Here is a 16,264-nt window from a genome sequence, read left to right on the forward strand (position 1 = left end):
CTCAGCTTTCCCAGAAGGATGTGCCAGAGGGAGTAAGACGCAGCTCTGGTCACACTGCACGTCCCAGGAAAGAGGAGTGCTGATTGCCACAGGAACCTCCTTCAGGCCTGAAAACTGCCTCCTTGGAAAGCCCACCCTTCCCGGGAATGCCCCCTGGCTCACAGAACCATGCACTGAGGATATGCCGCCTTTCAACAGCAAGAACTGAATACCGCTATAAAGGGCTGATGAGTCTCTTCCAGACATCAGAAAGCACAATCTACATAGCCACAGGGTTTTCAAACATATATGACGATTGTCATCATTAACAAAGGTGTGGGGTGGCTTTTTTTTTAACTCTTTATTGGAATACATGCAGAATAGTGCACATATCAAAAGTGTCCACAGTGATGTTGCACAGCAGTGTGAACATACTTACTGCCGCTCAACTGTACACTTAAAAATGAGTAAAATGATACATTTTATGTTGCCTGTATTTTACCACAATTTTCAAAAAGTATACAGTTTGCTGAATTTTCACAAGCTGAACATGCCTGTGCAGCCACCACCCAGGTCAAGAATAGTGTCACCTACCCCCCCTCCCCGGAGTCATCCTCCTGTAGCCACAGGAAGTTTTTAAAAAAATAATAAACAGCTGTCATTCACTGAAGGCTCCTGAAGTACCAGCCATGCGCTAAGTTACAAACGTTCTCATGCATTTTTCCACAACTGTCTGAGGTATGCATCGACGTCATCATTTGACATCTGAGGAGCCAGAGGCCCAGATTAGGAAACTGCCCCAGAGCACGGAGCTGGCAGGTGGCAGAGCCCAGGGTGAGGTGCAGGGAGGCATCCTGAGAACAGTGTCAGGTTTGATCTGGGAGAGGCCCAGGTACTTTATCAAAGGGGAGGGGACCCTTCAAGTAACAGGAAGGTTTGGAGAGTTGACCGGGGCTGGGGAAGAGGGGATCGGGCTTTGATCCTCTCTGGGTATACCTCCTTGCTGTTATTTTGCTGCTTGTTGGAGTCCATTAACTTTGAATTCTGAAGTCCCCCGCCCCTTAGCCTCCCCTACATGCCAAGGTTGATTAGAAATTTCAAGACTATTTGTAAACTTTCAACTGCAAGAACCACGGAATAGTAGGAGCACAGACCCAGCTCTCGGGAGGCTTTGTCCACACTGCACGTGCATCTGTGCATCAGGCCAGAGGGCGTTGGAAAGTTAGTCCCTGCCGATGTCAATCCCACGGCTTCTTCCTTTGTTAATCTGGAAAGGATCTGCAATGTCACTAAATTGAAATTTTAGAGAAACACTTAAGGAGGATCCAATCTGTCTCAATCTCTATTTTGTGACTTCCATGCACGGCCTTTGATATTTACAGAGTCCTTTGAGCCTCCAACCCTGTTCTTGTAGAGGAAAATATTACAAAGGTTCTCTTCCTCTTAATGTTCTTCCTTTCTGCCAATGGAATTCCATATCAGTGGAATTTTAAAATGCCCTTTCTCAAGGTTATAGAAAAGAAAAATAAGGTTTGTGTAACACGACAATATCCTGAAGTCCTGGGTAATAACAGGGAAGAGAAAATCGTGAAGGAAAAACAAAGCAATAATACGGAAGCAGATGGCATGTGGCTCCTCCCCTCCCCCATTCTCTCCCGCCTCTGGCTCTGGTCCTCAGAGGAGAGGGAGGAATGGGGCTCTGTTCTGCCAGGGCAGCTGCCACACCTCCTAGTGTGTGTCCTCCCACTCCCTTCCCTGGTGGGAGCCCTGGTGGCTTTGGAGGCCACAGGGCTGGCTTTGTTAAAGTACAGCATACACCATGGGATGTGCATGTATGTATGTACCCAGCGGCGGTGTTCCTGCTGCCCAGCAAGGGGCAACGGTGCTTCATTGACCTGTTGTAAGAGCTCAGTGTCATGTATTAGGACATTATTAAATTTGAACCCATTTTGCAAAATATTTAAGTTCATCCATTGTATTCCCTGTTTTCACATTTTAAGACTAGTCATTTACCATCTAGGAACAGTGACTCTATAAATGTAATACGTGTTTTACACAGAGTGGAGTAGTGGTCACAGCTGCAGGCAGGGTTTTTTTCTCTATTGTGATAAAAAAAAAAAATCCTGGTTTAGAGCCCCACCCAAGCATTTGATAAAACTGTTACTGACATACTCTCTAAAAATCAGATGGGTAGTGACTACATTTCCAAAGAATCCAGCATTTATAATAAAAATGCTACGCTACTGAGCAGATCAAGGCTGACTTCTGTTGGCAAATAACTACTCCCTGGCTCCAAGGCTCTAGGGCTGCCAGCTCCTGGGCCCACAAGCCTGTGAGCAACTTTGGGGTTTGGGGGTAGGCTCTTTTCTTGGTGTGGAGTGTGGTGGGGGCACGGAATCTTTTAACAAGTCTTTAAATCAGAGGAACAGAGAGAGCTGTTATAAAACCTTAAAAGCCATTCTAAACCAGCGCCAGGCTTTAAATCATATATTTGAATTAGAACAAGATAACAAAGAATATCTCACCAAGTGTAAATTAAAGAAAAATCTGAACTATAAGAACAGCTTAAAGAAATACAGCTTTAACAATGCTAATTACCCACAGTAACTCAACAAATAAAAGATAACATAGTAGAGATCCTATTTTCCTAAACCAACATGAATATAGAGTATGTCTATTTATAGGTGAGTTGGTGCTTCTAGGGTATCAAAAAGATGACTTACTCATTTGCTCAGAGGCTCTTGATGAATATTTTGGGTCTGTACCAGCCTCTCTGGGCTCAACATGTGAGGTTCACTACATAATAAACATTGAATCTTTGTCACCTTATGTCTCCTTTGATGAAGATGACGACCCTGGAAAGCCTAGAAAAAGAGAAATCAAGGATTTTATCTTTCTCATGAGTAGCTGAAACCCCTTGTGAGATTAACAGGGTCAAGTGAGAAAATCATGGATTCTTGATTCATGACTTTAGAATGAGCTGATAATTGCATTCTGATCTGTGCTACACTATTTAGGTGCCTAGACCAAAATGAGATAGTTAATGCTAGATTTGAATTGGAAATGACTTCATTAATGCCAGCCCACCTGAATAAGGCTGGGCTTGTCCCAGCCTGCAGCGAAATGTATTGGCTTCCCGCCCCCATTGACATCCTCAGATACCCTAAAATTGATGCTAGCCATTTTTTTTCTTAATTTAATTCAATTAGAACTAACTTGATGAAGGTTATCTTGCATTAAAAAACAATAAGCCTCTGCTACAAGCACTTAATTTTTTCCTCGCCATTTTGGAGCATTTCCCAGGCTGGGCGGGAGAGGGTGGAGGGGGAAGAGCGGGGTATTGTTACTTTTTATGATGAAATGTCTCCATCTAGTGGAACTTCAGAGCAGTAAATGCTGTCAATATATTAAAGTGACGATTATGTCTCCGAAGCCATTTCCTTAAACACATTACAGTGTTTAAAGAAAAAAATAAACTTCCACATATGTTCTTAGATGATATCCTTACAACTGTATGTATTCCTTTTGGAAGGCATAGAAGTGAGACCAGTACAAACTGTTAAGATATTAACATTTTTAATGTCATGATTTGAACCTGAGAGAGGTGCTTACAGTAGGGGAGCAGCACAGTGCAGATCCCACCCAGTTGGTAACGATCTAGCTCTTAAGTTGGGCAGTGGGTTCATGGGGTTCGTGTGTGCTGTACCTATGTTCTTCAGTGTGTGTAAATATTTCCTAACAAAGATCTAGACGTGAACTAAATTTAAGATTATGAATAAATCTAGACATGAACTAAATTTTATGAATAAAGAACTTTCTGAATATGAGTACTGTACTTTTGGTGGATTTGTAATAGGGTTAAAAAAAGAGATTAGGAAACTGATGGAAACATAAGGTTGTAAAAACCTGTGCCGGCACCTTGGGTTTTTTGTGGGCTATTCTATTCCTTATGCCACCAAACACCTTCCCACAACATCACCCGCAGCACGCGCTGGCTTGTCACCTTTATTCTCTTGCTCTGTTAAATCCGATCTGGAGGCATTGCTCACTGCTCACCTTGCTCAGAGTCCAGCTTGAGAGAGCGGCCTGTGGAATAAGGCTCGAGTTTCATGTGGAGGCTGGTTTTTCTCTACCTGATTAAATCCGTCTGGGGAGCATCTTTACCATGGCCAAAAGCCAACACATTTTTTTGCGTGGCTGAAAGCTTTGACACAGAACCCAGCCAAAAAAACGAGTTTTTAAAAAAATGCCTGGAGTTTCGCTTGCTGCCTCCAAGGACCAAAAATGGAGGAAGAGAAGGTGCCAAGCCCCAGGAGATCGGATTTGCTGGGAGGTCTGATTTGCTCGAGGGCAGTCATGTCGTTCACTGCAGGCTGCTGGAAGGTTCTGCAGATACTCAAGGCATGTCAGAGCCACAGCGCCACAGCCATTGCCTCTCCGATGTTAATGGGATGAGGTACACACTCCATTCCTGCTGTTTGTCACAGGTAGCCCTGTGTGAATCTAAACAGATGAACTTGAACTGCTTAATGTACTCACTGGCTTTAAGATGAAAGTAGCTACAAGCTCCCCTTTCACCTCCTCTGAGCTCCCCAGGTTGATACCACACTGCCGTGCTGTGGCATGGAGCCTAAGGCAGTGCAAAGTGGCACAACTAAAAATCTCACTCCCTTGCCGAGTTTCTGTGCTTCCTGTGTGCGAGCACACGCAGCCATACCCACCCTCCCCACTTGCCCATCAGCCTCAGGCCAGTGCTCTGGACATTTGATGGAATCACCTCAGATTGAAAATGCCTGGGGAAGGCGAGCCTACTCTAGTCTTCATCATTCTACCTGTAGAGAGGTGTGTCCCCATTTTTTTGAGAGCAAGCCAGGCACGTGTTTAGAGCATGCCTTCATCGCTCACCAGACCTCCTAACCTCCCAGTGTTAGGATGTTAACATTTTTAATGTCATGATTGGAACCTGAAAGAGAGAGGTGCTTACAGTAGGGGAGCAGCACCGTGCAGCTCAGATTGGCCTCAGACCTCCTAACAAGCTTCCCTTCCCAGACGATCTGCAGCTAACATGTTTTACTTAATTCGGCTGAGGCTGGGTTCCTTTTCCCTCTGTCCAAGTTGAGGACACTAACCAAGCAAAATGCCCCCTACCAAGGGAGACCTCTCATGGCCAGGGTCCCACATTCTTAATTCACGACTAAGACAAGAGACAACCATGGGTTCATCTCATGGCTGACTCGAACTGGAACCTTTTGACCTTCATGTGGGGGCTGTGTTGGAATTCAGGGTAAAGGAATAGATGGGAGAAATCAGGTGGCAGGATAATTAGGTGACAGTTACACATTTCAGACCACAGTGAGTCTGTAACTGCAAGCTGTTGAAATGGTCAACATATTTACTTTTCTTTTTTCTTTTTTCTTTATAGGGAAGGAGATTGGTGGGAAGCCCGCTCCTTGACAACTGGGGAGACAGGTTACATTCCCAGCAATTATGTGGCTCCAGTTGACTCTATCCAGGCAGAAGAGTATGTTTCGTTTTATTTTCACTTAACTACTTGATTTTAAAAGTTGGTTGCCACAATAGAATGCCATTTAACATTGGGCAGGAGGGGGAAGAAATTCACAGCAGTGATTAAGGCTGAGTTTTTCAGGCTTTCTGCCCTGGTTTTTACCCTGTGTAATACTTGCACTGTTATTAACTTAATGTTTTTCTTGAAGCCAGCTCACTTATTTTGAAAGAAAACTTTCTATCAATATCCTAAATGAAAACCCAGTAAAACTTGTCATAGATTAAAAGTAGCCATAAAAATATGAAATGCTAGCTAGATCATATATTTATTATTGCCGACCCAAGTTTCTAAGCCCGCAGTCTGCTCCCTCTGTCGGGGAGAGAGAGGAGAGAGTAGCAAGTAATTGCCAAAGATTAACCTAAGATTATTCTCCTAAGCATGATCAGAAATATTAAAACAGTGCTGAAAAGACATCTCCTATGCCCGGTAAAAGTGACTCATATACAGTGTGTCCTCCCAACTTGGGAAATACTACAGTGATTTGGAACCTCAGTTGGCTTCTTGGATAGTAAATAGTGACGAGCAGTTATTTGGCGCAGCTATTCAACTGGTAGCAGTTTAGGAAGGTGTTCAGCAGGCTGAGGGATCTAGAGGGATAACCTTTCTCCCTTCCGCTGACCCGTGGGATTCATGGGCACTCCCAAGGGGAAGAACTTCCAGTGGCTGTTTGCCAGCTCTGACTTGTGAACTGAGGGAAGGAGAGATGGAGCCATGATTTCCCAAATGCAGGAACTTGGCCTCCTCCTGACACCTTGGGTCTCGCCTCTCTAGAAAGAGAGTTGAGAAAAGTCAGTCACCAAGCCCAACTTTTGGCTCCGATATTTAATTTCACCATGGATTTGTTTAAGCAGCGCAAGGGGGATTAGACTCCACACCCTAGCCAAATCCCCAGTTGGATTGTTCTCTTCTTTAATTCCCTTGTATTCCCTCTAAGAGGATCTGTTTTGTTTCTCACTCTCAAATACTCAGTGGTTCTTAGTTGTTGTTTTCTCCCAGTGACTGTGTTTCATCATCAATGAATCAAGATATTTGTCTTTAATTAGTATTTTAGGGCAGATTTGCAAAAATCTTTGTGTTCTTTCAGAATAAAAAGTACCACCAAAATGTAGCATTACCCTGATTTAACTGGGAATTTGTCAGTTATATATTTAAGTTATTTTTATAATGGTCAACTTTTTAAATATTTTGTTTTTAAACAGTATTATTTTTTAAAATAATGCCTTTGGTTTTACATGTGTAATTAACTATTATTATCTTAAAATACTATTGTTTTGGTGCAATCCATTGTTCTAACAATTCTTTTTTCACCACTGTCTTACACGGCATTCTAATTGGGTTATGGGTACAAACCCAGAAAGCCGTTTCTCACAAATAATTGGCGTAATAGTCTTTACACCACCTAGTGCTAGATTAAGGATTGTTGCACATTTTGGTGTTTCTAAAACTCACTGAGGAGCTAACACGCCGTGTCTCTTTTCTTCAGTGAAGCTTAATTCACAAAAGAATTTGACAGTGAACTCATAATACCTATATTCAGGCATAGTGAATTGAAATTTCATTTTAGAATCTGGATTCTTTCACAGTTAAATATTCTAAAAATGGTTCCCACACACACATTCCAATTGAATGCTCCAGCATTCTCCCTTGGGTTTGGGGAGCACCTGCTGCTCATTCAGCACCTAGTGCTGAAATAGTAACTAACTGCCAGGCTTGGTTAAGGCTTGAGAATGTAGGGGGAGGATATAAGGCAAATAACAAAAGTCTTGAGGTGACTTAATGTGATGCCTCCTGAAGTGGCACAGAGTATCATTAGTTTGTTCAGGGATAATATATTGAAATATCTGCAACAGCAAGTCATTTTAAGGGCACGCTTATTGACTGAGCACAGATCTCAAAGGTGTACAGTAACCAGTCCTTACAGTTGTGCCAAGGAAAAGATGTACAGGGCCAACCGTGATGGCTCCCTCCTGTAATCCCAGCACTTGGGAGGCCAAGGCGAGAGGATCAGTTGAGCCCGGGAGTTTGAGACCATCCTGGGCAACATAGGGAGACAGTCTGACTCTGTCCGCCGGCTAGAGTGCAGTGGCCCTGTCTCTGCTCACCGCCACCTCCACATCCCTGGTTCAAGCAATTCTCATGCCCCAGCCTCCCAAATAGCTGAGATTACAGGCACATGCCACCATGCCCAGCTAATTGTTTATATTTTCATTAGAGTTGGGGTTTCACCATGTTGGCCAGGCTGGTTTCGAACTCCTGACCTCAGGTGATCTGCCTGCCTCAGCCTCCCAAAGTGCTGGAATTACAAGCATGAGCCACCACTCCCAGCCTCTACAAAAAAAATTTTTTAATTAGCTGGTGTGATGATGTGCACCTGTTGTCCCAGGAGGCTGAGGTTGGAAGATTGCTTGAGCCTGGGGAGGTCAAGGCTGCAGTGAGCTGTGGTTATGCCACTGCACTCCAGCCTGGGTGACAGAGTGAGACCCTGTCTCAAGAAAAAAACAGAAAAAGAGGAAGAAGAAGATAATGATGTACACAGATCACAATCCAGGTGCTGGCAAATGCCTTTACTTATCCAAGTCCTCACACCTGGGGGAAAGCAAAATACAAATAAGTACTCACAGGCATTTTTCTCAGAATTCTTATAGGTAGGAAGTTACTGAAAATACTATTCCTTTATTCATATCATATCTATCTATTCTGACTTTTTTTAATGCTTGTTAATTATCTTCATATACATTGAGGCTGTGTTTTGTTATTTCCCAGCAGTTAATAATGCTCAGATATCAAGAGATTCAAGAGTTTTGTTTTTTTGTTTGTTTTTGAGACAGAGCCTCACTCTGTCACCCAGGCTGGAGTGCAGTGGCACGATCTTGGCTCACTGCAACCTCCACCTGCCAGGTTCAAGCGATCCTACTGCCTCAGTCTCCCAAGTAGCTGGGGTTACAGGCTCATACCACCACACCCAGCTAATTTTTTGCATTTTTAGTGGAGACGGGGTTTCACAGTGTTAGCCAGGATTGTTGTCTCCATCTCCTGACCTCATGATCCACCCGCCTTGGCCTCTCAAACTGCTGGGATTACAGGTGTGAGCCACCATGCTTGGCCTTTTTTTTTTTTTTTTTTTTTTTTTTTTTTTGGAGACACAGCCTTGTTCTGTCACCCGGCTGGAGTACAATGGCACGATCTCAGCTCACTGCAACCTGGGTCTCCCAGGTTCAAGCAATTCTTCTGCCTCAGCTTCCCGAGTACCTGGAATTACAGGTGCCCACCACCACACCTAGCTAATTTTTGTATTTTTAGTAGAGATGAGGTTTCACCATGTTGGCCAGGCTGGTCTCAAACTCCTGACCTCAGGTGATCTGCCCGCCTCGGCCTCCCAAAGCGCTGGGATTACAGGCATGAGCCACCATGCCCAGACTAGAGTCTTTTAAATAAGTGTGGAGAGGGTCTCATGCAGTTGCCATTTCAAATCAAGGTCTTAGATTTCTGGGTTTTTTTGCATACAGATGGCGGTTTTAACACAAACCAGTTCTGGTCACGTCTGGAGGGGAGGAAAACAACCCACAATTCAAATCTGATTTTTTTAAAAGAGTGAAAGAGATGAATTAGGGATAGAATCCAGGATAGATTGGAAAGGAACTGAATTAAGCTAGAAAAAATACGTACAGGGAAAGGCTAAGGACTAAATCGGAGGTGAGGGGAATTCATGGGCAAAAAAAAAAGCCTATGCTGTTGCATTTTGTAAATGACTATTACGAAGTATTGTCTTTCCTTGATCTCATTTAAAGGTGGTACTTTGGAAAACTTGGCCGAAAAGATGCTGAGCGACAGCTATTGTCCTTTGGAAACCCAAGAGGTACCTTTCTTATCCGCGAGAGTGAAACCACCAAAGGTAAGATAACGAGTTGAAGAAGTTGGCTTGTCATTCAAATCTGTGGATTAGTCAGAGGGGATGAAAGGCTTATCTCTAATGTACAAGGTTTTTAAAATGGCACATATCCTCCCTGCCTTATGAGTGGAGTCCTGTTTTCAGTCCTGCCTCCAGGCTCTAGAACTGCAGACAGCACCAAAAGAACTACAGAGGCTCCAAATCAAGACCTTCCTCCTGAAACAGGCTGGGGGCGGCTTTACTGCTCCGGGCACACAAGATCATAGAATTTTCAGAAGTCCTTTAGAATTTCGATTTTCTGAAACTCTTAGTTCCTCGGGTGCCAGTCATATGGGTTGTTTTTGCTTTCCTTTTGTTTTTTAAATAACTGAGGACTTCACTTCTCTTCCTCCAACTGTTGGACTTTTCATTATTTAACCACTCATTACAGCCCACAAGAGGAGATAGGTCAAGGAAGAAAAGAGTAGGGGCCTCTAGCTTAATCCACCAGATTATCTGTTCCTGTGGAAAGTGTTGTAAAACAGAAGCTTGGAGCTCACTTCTAGAGAAAAAAGCCTTAGATTTCTTTTGCACATGCTGCCGCTACCTCCCAGTATGCCCCTGGGTAGAGAAGACAGGGGAAGCAAACTCAGCCGTGCATCGTGGTCCTTCTCTCTACCCTGGAGGGAAGGAGTGTCGGAATTGAGTCTACGCTGTATTATACAACAAGGGTGACTGAGCAGTGTGTTTAAGAAAAATATCCAGGAAGCTTTCAGTCTCAAGTGCAGAATTATTTTACTGCTAATATCTTCTGACATTTGCAGGACATCAAGAAGCATCTTCTTCCTGTTACTGAGTGGAGATGCTGTGTGTGTGTGTACATGTGTGTGTGTATCCTTGGTAATTATTAATCAGAGTCAAGAAAATGAGGCCTAAAAAGCAAGCTAATAGTCTAAATGACTGGAGCTGCTAATGCTTTGCTTGTTTACCAGGTGCCTATTCACTTTCCATCCGCGACTGGGATGATATGAAAGGAGACCACGTCAAACATTATAAAATTCGCAAACTTGACAACGGTGGATACTACATTACCACCCGGGCCCAGTTTGAAACCCTTCAGCAGCTTGTACAACATTACTCAGGTAACCTGAGTTCTAACTGCCTACTAACCGTGTGGATGCTGGAGGGAGTGGATAGGCCCAGAGCAGGAAAGTGGAAAGGGTAAAACTAATTATGTACAAAATCACTCCTAGAATATGTTTTCTTTGCCAGCCCTTAATGGTGGGACTTGGCTGAATAGGTTCTATTGCTGTTGTTCTGCTGTAGTTGTTATTATTAGTTCCACATGTTTGTCCAAAGATCCTATAATATTTTTGTTTCCCAAGTAGAAAGCAATAGGTTAAATTGTAAAAGTTGTTTGTCTTTTTATCTTCATCCTAAAATACTTCAAGTTGTCTTTTCCCATTCCCCCTGCATTGCATATGAGGAAGGAGTCTCTCGGAGGGCGCTTACATGGGGACTCCTACAAGGAATACTGGCTTTCCACCATCACTTTACACTCAGCACTATTGCAGGAATAGCTGCACGTACATTTCATTCTCATGCAAGCCATTTATCATGTTCCCCACCAATACTGCTGTTTCCTAACTAGACTTAGACTTACACGACCCACAGCTCTTAGATCTATTACATCGTCTTGTGTTAAATTAAACTTTTAAAACGCACATCAGTCTCTGCCCTAACACCCAGATATCACCATTATTTTGTTGTTTCTGAAAACATATAAATATTAGGTGTGCAGTTTATACATTTTATCAAAGACTGTGGTTTTATGTGCAATTGTTAAAATGATTGCTTTCTTTCCTAGATTAGCAAGTATTATATACCACTATATAATACATGTTCACATGTGCCTGTAGTTATAGGTGCACATGTACAGACACATGTCTATATCCTATTAAGCCTAGAGGTTTTTTTTTCGTGTGACCCATTTCTCCATTTTCTATTGTTCTCCAGGACAAAGGCAAGACTCAAAAGATAGTATACGATTTTCCTCTACTATTGCTCTGTGCACAATCATTGAAATATGTATGTATAATTTTTGGCATGAAAAAGCAATCTTTCAAAAATGACAATAAGAAATGTCTGTTGATCCCTGGCACTAATGAACAATAGAACATATTCACAGCACTTGCAGTACTAGTTGATTATGGCATTGGCTAACTTGGTTTATGTGGATTCTAATGAAACATTTGGGAGAAACGGAACAGAATATCTCCCTGAGCTTAAGTGATATACTCAAAATGCCTGCATGTTGTAAGGATTTTTCAAATGCTGAAATATATTTCATTACAGCCAAACATCAGCAGGATCCCCAGGGTTTGGATCATTTGAAAATACTGTGTTCGAAAGGGCACCTTAATAACATTGTAGAGCTGGAAGGAAGGAGGAGATGTGAACAATAGACACTTTTTTTAATCTTGGGGAAAAAAATCCATCTCACATTAGGCTTGTTTTTATATTGGCTTTCCCTCTTCCCTCTTTCTCTCTCACACAATAAAATGCCTTTGAAATATTGACACATAAATAATTTCCTACCTAAACATCTCAGAGCCTGATTCCATCAAAAAGAAAGGAGTAAAAAGCAAGTTACAGCCCAGCAGCACATCTGCTTTCCCTGGTTCCGGGGACTGCCGGGAGGGAGCGGGAGGGAGCGGGGGTCTGTCCGCCTCCCAGGGCAGGCTCTGTCAGCTTTTGTCACTCCCTGATTTCTTATTCTTTGTTACCTTTTTTCGCCTGACTGATTTTTACTTGGCATTTAAAATGTTCTCCTTAGCACTGCCAGACTCTAAAAGGTTATATTCTTTTTAAAAAAGAAGAGAAAGAAAGAAAGAAGACAAAGAGAAAAAAACCTCCGAGTGATAACTACTTTTCCCTTTTTTTTTTGTAAAGAATACATTTTTTTCACATCTTGAATTTCTGTGAATTTTAGTTTCCATTCTTTCTCCTTTCAAACCAGACACCTAAATTATACATTGAAGACTGGTAAAAGGTAGTTTTTTTTTTTTTTTTTTTTTGTTTTTTTTAATGGAAAATATCAAAGCAGCAGCCCAGGAGTATCTGACTTGGTGGAATGGAATCAGTTAGAAAGCCAAAGAAATCACTAAAAAAAGTGACTTCTTTTTTTTCCCCATCACTTATAATCTTCAGCCTTACTAGTTTATGACAGTTTAATGTTCTGTAGAAGAATCCTCCACTAAAGTTATAATTTTAACTATAGTCATGTAGACAGATCCCTAATCCCCTGGGTAATCTAGATACTAAAGGTGGGGAGGAACAGTCATGTTGACATTCTTTAATCCAAAACCACTTTTTGAAATTAGTAAGGATGTTTTCAGCATTCCCAAAAACATGTTATGAGCACATTGAGCTGAAAATGTTTTTCTTACTCAGTGAGTACAGAAACCAAAGCAGCCTGTGTGTATATCTATGTATAGACTGTATCGGACCTGGGCTTATGGAGTAGTCTAAATTTAAAACGTCCTCTATTCTACCTCCAATGAAAATGTTTCTGTGTGTGGCATCTGATCTTCCACCGTGTGTGTGGTCGTCTGCTGGTGTAGCGCTGTGTGCTGCTGGTGTTCCACAGTGTGTGTGGTCGTCTGCTGGTGTAGCACTGTTTGAGGAGCACTGTGCGCCGCTCGTGTGGGTTTACACTTAGGAGTGTTGTCATTACATGTGTTCTGCTCTTCTCTCCCTCTCCTGCCCCTGCCCTGCTCCATCAGAGAGAGCTGCAGGTCTCTGCTGCCGCCTAGTAGTTCCCTGTCACAAAGGGATGCCAAGGCTTACCGATCTGTCTGTCAAAACCAAAGATGTCTGGGAAATCCCTCGAGAATCCCTGCAGTTGATCAAGAGACTGGGAAATGGGCAGTTTGGGGAAGTATGGATGGGTATGCTGAGACTCAATTACTCTATTATTAGCTTCCCCGTTTGGGAAATCCCAAACACCAAAGATGGAAGGTGAAAATAAAGACTGTGTGACCGGGAAGAAACTTTGAATTCCTAATAGTGGGGAATAATAATTTCAATTTTGCTTTTAACATTCTGGAATTTCTAAAAAAAAAAAGATAGTAAGTGGGCAAAACTGGCAAATGGCTCAAGTTGTACTATTACATGACTCTCAATTCATAAACCAGCAAATGGTCCAAGGAATGTTCCAGCTGCCATAAAATGTCTTGCCCTTCATTTCCAAAAGTAAATATTTGTTAAGTATCGTCCTAACGGGCAAGTCACCTTCCATCTTTCCTAGTGCATGCGTAATTATGGATTATAAGGACTGTGTTTTCTTTATTAATTCCCTTTCCTGTAGAGAAAGCTGATGGTTTGTGTTTTAACTTAACTGTGATTGCATCAAGTTGTACCCCACAAACTTCTGGATTGGCTAAAGATGCTTGGGAAGTTGCACGTCGTTCGTTGTGTCTGGAGAAGAAGCTGGGTCAGGGGTGTTTCGCTGAAGTGTGGCTTGGTAAGGCAGAGGGCACATTTTGTTTTGGCTGCATCTCAAAGCCGATTAAAATGATGGTTTTGAACAAAAATGCACACACAGCCATTGGGACAAAGACACTTAACCTGGATAACTAGACAGGCACAGACCATCCAGATTTTCAGAATATGCTGATACCTTGCTGTGCTCATCTGTCCTACTTCATGTGGTTAATTAAGGCACCCGCAGAACAGGAAACCAGTACACTACGAATCTGGTGTTTCCTCTTCCTAAGAAATGGGAAGGTAAGATACTGTATATGGGCAGCCATAAGAAAGACCGTGGGCATTTTGCTCAATGGGCCTGGGTTTGAATCCTTACTAGCTAATTAACCATAAATAAGGGCATATTTAACTCCTTTAAGCCTCAGTTTTTTCTTCTGTAAAATTGGAATGATACTTTTTTGTTGTTGTTGAGATGGAGTCTTGCTCTGTCGCTAGGCTGGAGTGCAATGGCGTGATATCAGCTCACTGCAACCTCCGCCTCCCGGGTTCAAGCAATTCTCCTGCCTCAGCCTCCCAAGTAGCTGGGATTACAGGTGCCTGCCACCATGCCCGGCTAATTTTTTGTATTTTTAGTAGAGGCGGGATTTCACCATGTTGGCCAGGATGGTCTCGATCTCTTGACCTGGTGATCTGCCCGCCTCGTCCTCCCAAAGTGCTGGGATTACAGGCGTGAGCCACCATGCCCGGCCAGAATGTACTTATTTTATAGGATCATTTTTAGGATTACATGGGTTAATATGTTTAAAGTCCCTTGCAGATAGTAGATACTCAGTAGACATACATACTTCTCTTTATTTGATTGTCATTGATAAGGCTAGCTGCACTGGGCCTTTGTAATTTCTTTTATAGCCCTTTTGGGTCAGTTGCAGCTTTGCTTAGAAACAATTCATGGATTTAGGCCCCACTCAAAAACCTGTTTCAGTGAAACAATATTGATACTTATGGAATCCTCCATCTTCCTTCCTCAGAACTCATTCAAAACAGTATTGATCAGTACCCTTTGCTATGTGTGGGTACAGATCTTTAGGTGTAGTCTGCATTAAAAGAGTTAATACAGGTGGCCGGGCGCAGTGGCTCATGCCTGTAATCCCAGCACTTTGGGATGCCAAGGCAGGTGGATCACCTGAGGTCAGGAGTTCGAGACCAGCCTGACCAACATGGAGAAACCCTGCCTCTACTAAAAATGCAAAATTAGCTGGGCATGGTGGCACATGCCTGTAATCCCAGCTACTCGGGAGGCTGAGGCAGGAGAATCGCTTGAACCTGGGAGGCAGAGGTTACGGTGAGTAGAGATAGTGCCATTGCACTCCAGCCTGGGCAATAAAAGCGAAACTCCGTCTCAAGAAAAAAAAAAAAAAGAGTTAATACAGTTAAAGCACTTAAAACATATAGCCCAGCAAGTGATAAGTACTACAAAGATATATGTAGGTAAGTAGGTGGATAAATAGGTAATAGACAGACATACACATATATATGTGTGAGTTAGCTAGTTTAATAAATCCACATTATTGTGTCCATCTCTCTCTGGACTTTATTTCAAGTATCATAAAATATATGACCTCCTTCTTCCTCATTCACCCTCTAATAATAGAGGATATTAGTCAAATTACTCACACAATCATGGAGAATTGGACCCTGTAAGAAAATTTGTTTTCAAATTTTACAGATATCAACTTTAAATCATGACATATCCTGTTCACATTTTGTTTCCCAATAAACACAAGATGACATGCCCAGCAGAATTGGGATGGGTGTCTATGCAATTAATGAGGTTTGCATTACAGAGGAAGATTTTAATGTATTTAAAATGTTGGGTGCTGAGTCTTAAATAGCAAAGATCACCTATAAATCACCAAATTTCCCGTGAATGCTTAGTGGGCAGATATTTTATGAAGTTTAAATGAACTTTTCTTTAAGCCACTTGTTTTTTCATAATTTATATTTTGTAGGTTGCATGTTGTAATTGTATGAACATGTCTTTAACAGGATAATAAGAACTCCAATTTACAGAATCCTTAAATTCCAAAGTCAGTTATATTAAATATAAAAATCTTAATTTAAAGCAGTCTTCTTTTACAAATAGAAAATAATCTAAATTAGCAGATTGTTTCCCCTTTATACAGTTATTCCTCAACAACACAGGTCTAATAATGGAATACACATGGAACCTAGGTGTGGGTTTGTTTTTTTAATGCTGGGCTGAAAGAGACCCAAAAGATAATCCAATTCCATTCCTGTATTTTACAGATGAGGTTAACTGATGACAATCATAATCCAGGCCTTGCCTTCAGATTTGCTAGGTT

At 42.1% G+C, this 16,264-nt stretch overlaps 1 protein-coding gene across 6 annotated transcripts in view; it reads left to right on the top strand.

Moving 5' to 3' along the window:
- The window catches only part of FYN (FYN proto-oncogene, Src family tyrosine kinase), a 181,288-nt gene that overhangs the window by 129,289 nt on the left and 35,735 nt on the right, over positions 1-16,264 (top strand). For 4 of the 6 annotated variants that reach the window (XM_050789058.1, XM_050789059.1, XM_050789057.1 and 1 more), the window contains 4 exons: positions 5,402-5,500; positions 9,334-9,437; positions 10,406-10,555; positions 13,199-13,363. In XM_050789058.1, coding sequence (XP_050645015.1) covers positions 5,402-5,500; positions 9,334-9,437; positions 10,406-10,555; positions 13,199-13,363 — 518 coding nt within the window. Of the gene's footprint in view, positions 1-5,401; positions 5,501-9,333; positions 9,438-10,405; positions 10,556-13,198; positions 13,364-13,782; positions 13,939-16,264 lie in introns of all 6 variants that reach the window. The other 2 variants (XM_050789061.1, XM_050789062.1) reach the window with 2 other exon arrangements.

The sequence above is a fragment of the Macaca thibetana genome, chromosome 4 (assembly GCF_024542745.1).
Source record: "Macaca thibetana thibetana isolate TM-01 chromosome 4, ASM2454274v1, whole genome shotgun sequence".
Taxonomy (NCBI): domain Eukaryota; kingdom Metazoa; phylum Chordata; class Mammalia; order Primates; family Cercopithecidae; genus Macaca; species Macaca thibetana.